The sequence below is a fragment of the Rhagoletis pomonella genome, unplaced genomic scaffold (assembly GCF_013731165.1).
Source record: "Rhagoletis pomonella isolate Grant_MI unplaced genomic scaffold, Rhpom_1.0 Rhpom_scaffold_00008, whole genome shotgun sequence".
Taxonomy (NCBI): Eukaryota; Metazoa; Arthropoda; class Insecta; order Diptera; family Tephritidae; genus Rhagoletis; species Rhagoletis pomonella.
In genome coordinates this window covers 22,152,350-22,164,943 of record NW_023458562.1, presented here as the reverse complement: position 1 = coordinate 22,164,943, position 12,594 = coordinate 22,152,350, and the positions used below count along the sequence as shown (strand labels likewise).

Sequence of the window (12,594 nt, the reverse complement as noted above, 5' to 3'; positions counted from 1 at the left end):
TAAAGAAAAAAATGTAGATACGATTTTAAAACTAATATTTCATAATTGTGGTTAGTGGAAGTCCTTTCCAACAGCAAAAAGCATTATTAGTGTCTCTAATTTGGTCAGTCTTTCAATACCAGAATGACTCGGACACATTTTTACCTCCGACCAAGGACCATCACCACCAGCTCCGACCAGCTCGACACGACGCATCCCTGCCGGTAACGCACGTCGTCGTCTACACCTTGTCCGGGACCAGCGTTGGGCATAAAGATGATTTCACTTTCTTCAGCGTGAATGAAGTGACCCACCAGGCTAGCGGGTGACTGCTACAGCTCGTCAAACATCCCTGTAGTCAGCGGGGTCGGAAAAACTGTATTGGCTGGCAACTACTACTCACACTCGCTTCGGTCTACCTGCGATTTCTCCAGTGGAGCCTTCAAACTGGCAACCGTCAAGTTTCCCTTCCGGCGAAGCGCAAGGCAATATTACCGTTAAATTCTTTAATACATCGTCGGCCCTCGATCCAGCTTATTGCCCATCCAGAAGGATAAAGCGCTTCGAAGCCTGCTACGGAAAATACCTCAACTACGCCTCTGAGACACCACTAGCTGCTATCTATCGAAGTAGAAAACGGCTTGGTTCATCAACCAGGAAAGATAGGGGATCTTGGACAATCTATAGAGTTATTCCCAGGAGCAGTGTTTATGGAAGCGCCTTATAGTCGCAACTTAGTTCCAATTCGGCATTTAGCCGTGCTTACGTATGCTGGAGATTTCCATCAACTATAGTTAAGTTCAGGATATTAAACTCGAGATAAACATTAAAATAACAAAACACAAATGGTTCATAATTTGTGGGTGCGTAATTTAATTTTAGGTGAGAGTTTCAAAATTCGTAAAAAAATGATTTGAAGCAAATTATTACACATTTAATTAAGCTTATCACTACTATTATTATTATACTTGTTCAACTCATACGCGCATCAGTTGCTTACTCAGAATCCATTAGTTGTTGTTCAGCGTCGGCCTGTGTTGTCTCTGCAGCAGACGTTGCATCGTTATCTTCGATGTCCATATGTTCAGCGGATTTTTCTAATTCACGCAACTGTTCCCGCAAATCATCCGGCAAACTGTTTTCACTTAGAGCACGTGGATCTTCGCCTTCGATTACGATCTCTTCTGGATCGGGGGCACGTGGCAGAAATTCGGCATCCACGTATAATTTGGCGAATATGTCACGAGCATTTGCAATTGACCTATCGTAATCCAATTCATAAAAGGGAGCGCTGGTACAAAATATTGGTGTGGAGGAATCCACATTTGGAGTAGTCATTGTACGTTGACGTCCCATAATGGTGAAATAAGCAGAGTACAACAGTTTGGGTATATTTCCTAAATCAGAATTGAACACCTGTGCCACAAATGGCATCAGATCCTGTTCAGGTTGATTGCTTTGCGCAGTCGTTGTTAAGTGAAAAACGTCTGTGAAGTGAATACGATTTACGTATTTATGCAAGCGTATTATTACAAACAATACTTACATATTCCTTTCGGGCATGTTCCTGAGAAATGTGATAACTGTATAAGGATGGCTTCCCGCTTGCCGTCTACAAGCCTTAAAATATTTACGCCTCCACCACCGGAATTCAACTCTTCTGATCCCAATGGCGTTGCCGTCAAGAAAATACCTCTGGAAAGTAGGTTTACTAACTCGCCTTGACAATATATACCTACATTTCGTTCGAGAAGCACATTTGGTAAGTGCTCTTGCGCGCTAACTACGTGCTGCGCTTTTATGGTCTTGCCCTCCAGCACCACGTTCGCAATGTTGGTGTCAGCTTCAATAGTTATATCATCGATGCGTCGCTTTAGACAATAAATGCCACCAAATACTGCACACAGCCGGCAAAAGCATTGTGGTATTTCACCGCAACCGTACATTGGAAACAGAAATGGGGTATTTCCGTATCGTCCCAGACTATTAAGAAATTGTTGCGTTCGGGCCATGCCTTCCTCGAATGGTGTTTCATCGTTGCACATAGCAATCGCTTGCATTACACAAATACTAATCTTTTCGGTGACTTTTTGCTTTTGTAGGTATTCTCGGAATGTTTTCCCACGAAAAATTAGAGTATCCTCTTCTGTTTTATCTTCACCATATGTCAGGCATAAGGTAAGAAATTTCATAAGTAACCGTTTTTCCACAATATTCAAGTCTTTGGTATTGAACACATCGCTGCGCGAGCAAGGCACATTGATGATTTCGTTACGAAAACGCGTACAAACACGGTCCACTGCCCGAAATTCAGCATAGCGACATATATTAGAAGATACGAGTAATTGCACCAAGCGACCAGCAGAATAGAGTATTCGGGGGCTAAGGTCTAAATTAAAACGTCGTGATTGTTGCAGTAACGTGCGGCGACACCATTGTTCGTTTTCCTGATTTCCGACGTTTGTAACTGTATCACCGTCGACTTCTGCTCCAGGACTTACATTTGCTTGTTCGTTTCCTGACGAATTGTTTTCATTTTTAATTTGTTCGTCTACGTACCACTTTTGGGTTGCATATCTTATTACATTATTACTCTCTTGATCCAATAGTGCACAGAAAGATTCCAAGTTGAAAGATGCCCAAACACCTCCGTAGTACTCGTTTGGATCGATATGTAAAACACTTTTGCCTATGCGACTTGCTGCTGCAGCTACACAACTTTCCGGAAACCCAGTGCCAACGACAATCAAATCGAAATTGTCTGGGAGATCGTCAGTCATGTTGTTTAAAAATTTTAATTTTAATTACTTAAAAATTTTAATTTTCAAGAACTAAATGCCAATTTTCCGTTGAAAGTTGTTCGTTGACGGATGAGTAATAACTTCATCAGCTGATTGACAAAAAGGCGAAAAGAAAACCGAAACCAAGGCGAATTTATACAAGGTGGTGTCATGAACGAAAGAGGTGGTGTTGTCCAATCAGCTGATTTCTTCTTTCCTTCGCCTTACATGTATTTTGTTTTTGCTTTAACTCAAGGTGTATTAAACGCCTTGCTTTAACTGATTTGACAGCATGCCCCTGAATAGCAACAACTTTCCATTTTTGGTATGCTCCCATGAACCAAAAACATGATTCAATTATTAAAGGTTTTGTAAGTAGCTTTTTTCTAAAATTTGGCACTCCCACCCACAGGGATGGTTTTTGGAAGCAGAAGAAAAAGGGGAAGAATTCAATCACACTTCCTAAAATGGGAGCTAAATTCTATAAAAACGTGTGGATAATAGTGAATGGTGGTATTTTAAAACAAAAACGAATTTGATTTAATTATTTAATTTAAACAAGCTTAGTTACATCGAATATAACCCCCTATTGTTATTAAAAATAAATATTTCTATGTTTATACCAAACTTGCGTACGTCAGATGGCGCATAACTCGAGAATGGATGGTCCACTTTCAGCTTTTTTTTGTTGTATTTGTTTGCCAGTTGATGGACATGAAGAAGCTATTTGTTTGCGGAAAATATGCAATATTTATTAAACAAAAAAACGGCAAATAAAAAAATTTGGAGCTTACGTTTCTTTCGCGGTTATGGCTCGATTGTTTCGAATTCTTTGATGTCGCACTTTTTATGTTCTGGGGAAAATATTCAACACTGGCTTGCACAGCCGCAGTTGGCGATTGGTGCCGGACGAACTCAGAGCACGCAGCTACTGAACGACTGAGATAGGGAACGTGATCTACATCGTCAAATGAGAAGTGGCGTAATGGGGCTTTCGCACGAGGCGATTTTTCAGGCAACTTTTGCGTTCAACTCCCGCCGGGTTGCACGAAAAAAAATTTGAATAACTAAAAATATCAAAATATAAAAAAATATTAAAATATTCGCCATAAAAAGGCGTTTGTATTGTTCAATTTTGCATTCTACTTTCAGCTAATCGCTTTCAATAAAGTTGGTCGCCAGCCAACATTCGCCTCGTGCGTACACCTTTTAAGTGTGCAATTACATCGCGCCATTGACTAAACCGAGCTGTCGTGTGACGATTGGGCCTATGGATGCGGTTTGGCAATGTTATATTGCGTCAAAATCTCATTCGGAGACACCAGGATTGTGTCGTGGAGTACAATACCTAAATACCTTCGTTGGCTCATTGAACGCTTTACTTTACAGCGACTTGGCAGAATCAAGAGGTCTCCACGAATATCGACAAATACATTTCGGCATTTAAGGGAATTTCGTTTCTTAACATTGAATTTCTGTAGTCCAACGATTCTCACCCATTTTGTCTTGTTGGCGCCAGCGAATGCAGAACAAACATTTCTTCAAATTTAAAAAGTAAAAATTTCACTACTAACAATTTAAAAATGTTCTTAAAACTTGCAAAGAAATTTGGAAAAGAAATATCACTGTTTTTGTTTTTAGGAGTAGGGTGGGAGTGTCATTGATAAAATTAGAGCGAGAGAAAGTTTTTCTTACAAAACCTTTCATTATTGAATCATGACCAAAAATACAATTTCACGTAAGAACGCGACGTTGTATTTGTAACCGGTTTTGAGAAAAAAGTTTGCGAAAGCGGGTTCGTCAGCTGAGCGTTTGTTTACATCACAAGAACCAATATTTTACACTTTTATTTAAGTAAAGAAGGGTTAATTTAACATGACAACACATTTAATGGCCGACAATAATTATTACTTAAATTACTTTTCGCTCGTTTTTCAGTGACACAAGATGGCGTAGAACCCGCTCAAAAAATAGACTTTTTTCACTCTCTTGATTCGTGATCTTGTGTCTTTCGTTCATGTATGCGCCTTGATGTTTTTCATGAACGAAAGACACAAGATCACGCGGGAAGGAAAGAAAGAAAAAAGTTATTTTCTAGCTGCCGAAATCTCGACGCCATCTTTGTTGTAAAAAGTAAACAACGAAGAGAACGGAGTAAACCGCGAAATTGTTGAACGCTGTGAATAATCATTTTTATTATGCAAATTCTTCTATAAATCATGCCGTTGTGTTAAATTATTCTTTATCTTATGTGTATACACGTTATCACAGGCGAAAATGAAAAAAATTGCAGTAAAAAGCCACCACCAAATTGTAAACAAACGGCTAATGTCAAAATCGTTAAACATTTTTCCTAAATGCGATTCTAACGGGCTACTCTCCTGCCCGCGTGATCTTGTATTTTTGGTTCATGGATGTTTTTGCCCTTAAGTTCCTGCTCTGCGTTGAGTGCGCAGAAAATTTAACTAAAAAAAACCTTTAAATTTTGCATGTCGCCGCGTGGGTAAATGGGTTAAGGAATTTACGTATTCTGTTTTACTTAATTTTCGCATTTTATTTGATAAAGGAAAACACCACTTGTTGCTTAGCAACCATAGCGACAACAAAAGGGGCGAACAAAACAAAAAGGGAAAATTTTCACTAACAGTTCATTTTTTGGTTGGGAAAAGGATAACTAAAATATAAACTTAATTTCTAATAATAGAATCAAATAAATTTATGCTTCGAAAAAATATATATAATACAAGCCACATGTTGATACAATGTTTAATTAGTTTAAGCAAGCTGAGCTAAAAATGAGAAATGTGAAAGCAGACTGAATCAGAATTTCCATAGTCTGACCAAATGGTATGTTATATACAGGCAAGATTTTCATCTATATTTGTAATCGCTTTATTATATCGGTTGAATCACTAAACCTAATTTATATCTATTTAAATTTATTTCGAAAAGGTAATAGGAAGTATTTAGTATCCTTCGCCATTTGCTACCTGGAGCTTTCTGATTAAAGAATGTTGTCAATCCATGAACTATCAACTTGATAATTTGCGGACCAAATTTAATAATGTCATTCGACAAATTATTATACAAGTTTGATGATCCACACGGGCCTGGAGATGTTTATTTTATATGGCAAAAGGGATCGGCCGGCGCACTATTGGCTACAACTGGCTCAGATGGCTCTGTGGCTATATTCAATCGCCAAGGACAATTGGTGGAACGCATGTTGTTGGCGGGGTAAAAACCATACAATTTTAGTAAAGAAAAATGTGCTTAAGCTTTCTACCAAAATTTAGATTATGCTCTGGTTTTGCTTGGGATAATGGAGGTGAGCTCTTGGGCATTATAAATGCCAGCACTCCCATCATAACTATTTGGGATTCTAGCTCTCAAATGAAAACTACAATAGAGTCAGGTCTGCGTGATCCACTTACTTGTATAGTGTGGTCAAAACAAGAACAGGTTCTAGCTGTTGGAACCGCCCGTGGCAACTTGGCTATTTACAATCATCGTTCCGGGAAACGTACACCAATTTTGGGCAAACACAACAAGCGCATAACGTGTGGTGCGTGGTCTGCACAGAACCTGCTGGCGTTGGGTTCGGATGATAAAAGTTTTTCCTTGAGTAATGAGGCTGGGGACACTATGCGAGTAGTGCAGTTGCGTGATGCGCCCACTGACATGTACTTTGCGCAAATGGCTAATGAGGAACGTACCAGCGGAAGCAATGGTAGCTTGGGAGATGTAAATGGTGGCGGTGGTGAAAATACGATTAGCATGATTATAGGCAAGCGTACTCTTTTTCTCTACTATCTACCCGAGCCTGATGCGCCGACGGAATTGGGGTTTCAAAGTCGCTACGGTTCGCTGCTGCAGCACAAATGGTTTGGTGATGGTTATATTTTGTTGGGTTTCTCAAATGGACATGTTGTGGCGATATCTACGCATCCACGTGATGTTGGCCAAGAGTTATGGCAGGTTAAAAATCACAAAGATGAACTGACTGGATTAGCGTACTGCCCTGCTTTGGACATAGTGGCTTCATGTGGCGATGATACGTAAGTTAGCTGTTTATTATTATACTTTTACTTCAACCAAATGCCGCATTAAATTTTAGCATAAAAATCCATTCCATTACTAATCTGCAAGAAACCGAGAAAATCATAACCGTACCTGACCATTCGGGCGTGCAAATGATCGACTGGTCCAGTGATGGCCAATTACTAGCGGTGACCTCTGTGGCAGGCACAGTTTACATTTATGTAACCAAGCTCTCAGTTATGTACGCTGTCTCTCCACCACGCATAGCTATACTCAGCAGTTTAGCGGAGGTATCAATTTACGTGTATACGCCCGAAAAGGTATTTTCTGTGAAGTTGAAGGGTAAAATCTTTTCTTAAAATATAGTTTTGCAGAACACTAAGCCAATACCATATCGTCTGAGCCTTTTGGATGAACCTAGTTGTTTAGCCATCGGCCCATACTATCTGGCAACCGGTCTCGATAATCATGTTTGGTTTTACGACTTGGGCAAGACGCTGGGCGATCAACCGCAATTACTCAGTGAACGTGATTTTCCTGCGCCGATTGTCGATTTTAAATTGAATGCTGATTACTGCGCCGCCTTATGCAGTCCGCGAGTGCTTTTGCAGGCAGTTGTCACCGATAATCCAAATGTTAAGGATAAATTGTCACAAACATTCCCAACCGCGCTGGCAGGACTCAATGATTCAGTAATCACGTGTTTCTGTTTGACGCAGGAATTTTTGATATTTGCTACAGATGTAAGTAATCAAGAAGTATAAAAGCAATATACGCTTAAAAATAATAATTTGTTTCCACCCTTTGCATGCAGCTTGGTCATCTTATCTACTTTTCACTGGATAAATGGGATGTTTGCACAAAGTACTGTCACAACATGGGTATTAGAAAGATATTTTCCGATACTGAGGGTACAAAAATGATATTTGTTGACGAACATGCACAGGGATATGTATTTCTACCGGTAAACAAAAATGTTGCGCCTATGGTGATAGTAGGATTTTTTTAAATTTTCTATAGCATACTTTCTGGCACGGAGTTAGAATACATAATTACACGTAATTCCAAAAGGTCGGATTTAGTATATTTTTTTTTTTAGATAATTTTCAGTTTTATAACGTGGAAACACAACAGAAAAACCGTTGGAGAATCTTTGATATTTTTACTGTATTAATTAAGTTTTTTATTGCGAAAACGAAAATTCTTAGAGGATTGAGGTAAATCGCCAGCTGAATTTAGACAGCAAGTAAAATAATAATACACGAAATTTTTTCCAACATTATTTCCAAATAAAAAAGGTTGTTTTTTGGTATATCTGCAGGCTTTGGAGGATACAGTCATTATATCAGATTTTCCAAAAAATTGCGAGGGTTGTTTATGGGATGTGGCACAACAGCACGTTTTTATAACGTTCGATACTAAATTGGTGACTACTCATGTGTTCGTGCGCTATTCTGTCCAAGGTACTATATCTACACAATTTGTTTTCGGATGGAATTTTTGTAAATTCTTGGTTTTTAACTTCATTGTCTCGTTCTCAAGGCAAACATACACTTAAGATTGGCGAAAGTAAATTGAATCCTGCTCAAGTGCCGCTAATGTTGTGTGATGGCGAGATGGTAATGCATATTGATGGCGGTCAATATGCTACGCAATCGCTATCCACGCATCTAGTTACACCGAGCATAAGTCCTAGCGGAAATCTAAAAACACTCTTGAATCTCAAAAACTATGTGGAGGCGTACAAGACTTGTGAACGCATGAATGCACGTTCAGCGTGGTTGGAGTTTGGCGAGCAGGCAATTGCTGATTTAGAGCCGGATATCGGTAAGTGGTTGACGTCACCGCATGCTGCGGTTCTAAATTTTTTTCCTAATTTTTTGGACTTTAATTTCTAATCTAGCCCTGCGCGCATATCGTCACACTGGCGATGCTGCTATGGTCGGCGCTTTGGAGAATATGCGTTACATTGAAGATGTGGCCATGCTTACTGGTTTCTGTTGCCTGTTGTTAGGGAAATATGAGGAGGCAAAGGAGTACTTTTTACGCGGCACATACACCAAGGAAGCGCTTGATATTTGTCGCGATTTGCTGCAGTGGGAGCAAGCATTACTGTTGGCGCATAAGTTTGAGCCAGATGAGGTGCCATTTATTGCACGAGAATATGCCCAACAGTTGGAATTCACGTAAGTAGAAATGATTCAAAATATTTGCCTTTTTAAGATAGCTTAGCCTTCCTTTTAAACGTATGTGTTAACGTCAACGGTTGATCTTGCTACATATTCCTCATTTTCTGCAAGAGTGTCACAAAAAAACAACAAGTAACTTTTAAGCAACAAGTAATTTTTAGCAAAAAAAACAACTAAATATATATATATATATATATATATATATATATATATATATTTCATGACATAATGATCGGATCTAAACCAGATTAGTACGGGACCACCTCTGAGACACTAACTTTCCGATGCAAAAAGAATTATCGAAATCGGTTGACGTGGTCCAAAGTTATGCGGTAACATACATAAAAAAAATAAAAATAAAAATAAAAATAAAAATATTCCGGCGAACTGATAACCTCCTCTTTTTTTGGAAGCCGGTTAAAAAACAAAACCGACTTCAATTCTCATATACAAATTTAAGATTATCGTTAATTTCTTCATGACCCAATGATCGGATTTAAACCCAATTAATATGGGACCACCTGTAAGGTAACACCTTTCTGTTAAAAAAGTAATCATGAAAATCGGTTACCGTGTTCCAAAGTTATGCGGTAACATAAAAAAAAAAAAATATTCCGACGAATTGATAACCTTCTCCTTTTTGTAAAGTCGGTTAAAAATATATATGCACTATTGAAAAATACTGCCATCTCTAAAAATTTCATAGCTGCATACATAGATTAGCAATAGCTCACTAGAAGAAAATATGTCTTTATTTTTATTATGGAAGCGTATGCAAGCTGTAAACTTTAAAGCCCTTTTCTCGAGTTTTAATGTTTTGGATTATGACACTCTTGCAGACAATGAACGATATATATGTAAATATATCGCCGTTTAAATTACAAATCCGCGTATCAACATAATAGTTGCGTTCCAGATGCTTCACGATATTCACGAAATTCACGATTTGCAGGAACAGCTGTTTTCTCCATTAATAAACCTTATGGGAGGTGGTCACCTGGAACGACTTCCTGTAAAAACCTGCAAATCGTTAAGCATCTGGAACGCAACTAATGCAAAACCGCGAATGTGAGGTTGCATAAATTATTTTGTAAGCAATCGGATTTGTAGCTAGTATTTTTCAATGGATAAGGTTTGAGTCAAAAGCTTAGTTGAGCAAATCCAATTTTTGGCAAAAAATGTCAGTTACGCGGTTTTGCAGAACTTCAATACGCGGTTTTGTACTTTAAACGACGATACCTAAAACTATGATGGGCCTAAAACTATGCAACAACGAACGGATACAGTAGAGAATTGAAGCATGAATTCGGCCAATATAAGCACATGCAGAGTAATCTTCGTCCGCATTAGGGTAAGAACATAGTGGAGCGGCGAGCCAAGCGTCGATTTCAAACGCATATGTTTCAATGGGAAAGTGCATAGTGAAGAGCAAAGCGTACATACACATTTGTAATTGAAGCTTTGATCGATGCTAGCTCTTCGCTTTGCTCGCCGCTCCACTATGTTTTGCCCCTTATAATAATGATAATATTTTGGCGCTTACGCATTTTTCTACGGGTTTGGCCGAGCTTCTCCAATTTGTGGTGTGCTTGTTGATGTTGTTACAGAAATGGAGGGACCTAGAGTTTTACACTGGCTCCGAACGATGATGGTTTTTATTTATTTATTTTTGGTATATCTTATAAACAGGGAGCGGATTTTATGGAAATTACCCTTTTTCTGTTAAAGATATAGAGTATATTGGATTAAGAATGTTCACCATTTAGCTTTCCCTGATTCCATATATACACATTTGATGTGCCTTTTTTGGCCTTTTTTGCCTATTGTACCTTTAAAAAAGTATAGCGAGGAAAAAGCCCTTATTCCTGATAATATAAAAGTTTCAAACGTTCCATATTTAAATTGGGCACGACTTATATCAACTCACGTCGAGCGTATGTTTAGTACATGCAAGGCTGTGTTAAGCCCCTGTTCTCCTACAAAAAAAAAAAAAATTAAGCTGATAATGAAGAAAATCGATGGATAAATAAAGAAGTGTAAAGTGGTCATATGAAAATGTGCAGATTTTTTGCATGAAAAATTCGGAGGAAAGAATGTTACTCATACACCATGTACACCTGAAAATAGGTTTGTTCTTCGAGTAAAAAATTTGTACGAATTATTATGATTTTTGCCCAAATCGCGTTCGTGCAGACCAAAAAACTATCCAGAGAATTTTGTAGGGGAGAGGGTAAGGCTCCTTGCATTGAAGAAGCGAGAAAGTACGGAGAGGTAACCGAGCAGAACTAATTAATTCCATTCCCAGACGCCATTATCGAACAATCGGTAGCGTAAGAGACAATCGAGACTCCCTCTGGTGGTTGAGTGAGCTTAGAAATATAGTAGTTAAACAGTTGCGGCAAAAGGACACCACTCTGTGGGACGCCCTGTTAAATCTTTCTTAACTTCCTGGTTTTTGCCCGGAAAATTACCAACGAATGTCGACAGCTCAGATAATTTGCTGACCACCGCTTGAGTCCCCGTGGGAGAGAAGAAGTCTCAATGTCTTATAGTAGCGTGGAGTGATTGACGGTGTCAAAGAGGCGATTCGGTTTAGGTCACCAATTATCTGGGTGTTTATGGCGTTATGTGCTATTGCTGTGCTGTGAACTTTACGGAGCCCATGCTGATGCCTCGCTGCGGTCAGGTGGTACGTGTAGTGTGGGAGTAGCTAGGCCTCAACTGTCTTCGCCACCGGGGAAAGGAGGGTTATCGGACGACAAGCCTCCTTTGTTGGCCGTTTTCTCCGGTTTAGCAGGGGGTCTACTCTCTAAGTTTTCCAGATATCTGGACCGATGAGAGTGGCCATGAACAAATTGAGGACCTTGGTGAAATAGTCTACTCCCGCAGGATCCAATTTTTCAGTATCAGCATGCTTATTCCTTTGGGAATGGTTTTGGAGGCTTTCGCCTTCCGGACCGAACCTGCCGAACAGTTTGTGCAGCCTTCTGGTCACTCGAATTTTGGCTTTGTCCACCAGAAAATGCAGCGTAAACTGTCGGCTAAAGTAGTTCGCGCATTGCTCCGGGCCACCGAAAGAGATTTCCACTCAGTCGTCGCGCTTCGTCGGGTTGGACATTGACCTCACAGTTGACCAAAGCTTACTCACAGCAGCAGTGATACAAGTCTTCTTCCTACTTCGTCTGCTTATGTACATACGTTCACGAGTTGCCGAATCTGCAAGTTGAGATCCCTAATGCGAGGATTTCCGGGATCAGCTTGGCGAAGGTTGTCACACTCATCGGCTAGGACATCCACTTCCGCAGGAAATTGCAGACGGGTGTCCAGCTGGAGTAAAGCGGGCTGCATCAGCAGTGACAACCTTGCGGAACGTACGCTCACCTCGGTGAACGTCTGTTGGTGTGGGTAGGGCAAAGGAGTTGATTTCAGTAACTTTCACGACGCCAATCCAAGAGTTAGGTCTCTTAGCCTCGTTGTATGTTGATCTAAATTCCCTATATGTAGAGTAAATATAAATTTCAATTGCCAACAATATCAATGTGCCCAACTGTATATTTCTCTTAGAGAAACCTTTTTAGAATAAATACGTACATACTATGTATGTA

At 39.6% G+C, this 12,594-nt stretch overlaps 2 protein-coding genes across 3 annotated transcripts in view; one reads left to right on the top strand and one right to left on the bottom strand.

Moving 5' to 3' along the window:
• Window positions 1-828: 828 nt before the first annotated feature.
• On the bottom strand, window positions 829-2,888 carry LOC118744413 (rab proteins geranylgeranyltransferase component A). Its single transcript, XM_036477421.1, has 2 exons — window positions 1,526-2,888; window positions 829-1,466 (listed from the first exon to the last, which is right to left on the bottom strand). The coding sequence occupies exons 1-2, from the start codon at window positions 2,757-2,759 to the stop codon at window positions 976-978; spliced, it is 1,725 nt and encodes a 574-aa protein (XP_036333314.1). The 5' UTR covers window positions 2,760-2,888; the 3' UTR covers window positions 829-975.
• A 2,370-nt stretch (window positions 2,889-5,258) lies between these two features.
• LOC118744412 (WD repeat-containing protein 19) overlaps window positions 5,259-12,594 on the top strand; it is a 32,965-nt gene continuing 25,629 nt past the window's right edge. For both annotated transcript variants that reach the window (XM_036477420.1, XM_036477419.1), the window contains exons 1-9: window positions 5,259-5,606; window positions 5,712-5,996; window positions 6,056-6,817; window positions 6,877-7,120; window positions 7,175-7,543; window positions 7,615-7,764; window positions 8,122-8,263; window positions 8,343-8,627; window positions 8,704-8,986. In XM_036477420.1, the coding sequence (XP_036333313.1) occupies window positions 5,824-5,996; window positions 6,056-6,817; window positions 6,877-7,120; window positions 7,175-7,543; window positions 7,615-7,764; window positions 8,122-8,263; window positions 8,343-8,627; window positions 8,704-8,986 (2,408 nt within the window). In that variant the 5' untranslated portion in view covers window positions 5,259-5,606; window positions 5,712-5,823. The remainder of the gene's footprint in view (window positions 5,607-5,711; window positions 5,997-6,055; window positions 6,818-6,876; window positions 7,121-7,174; window positions 7,544-7,614; window positions 7,765-8,121; window positions 8,264-8,342; window positions 8,628-8,703; window positions 8,987-12,594) is intronic.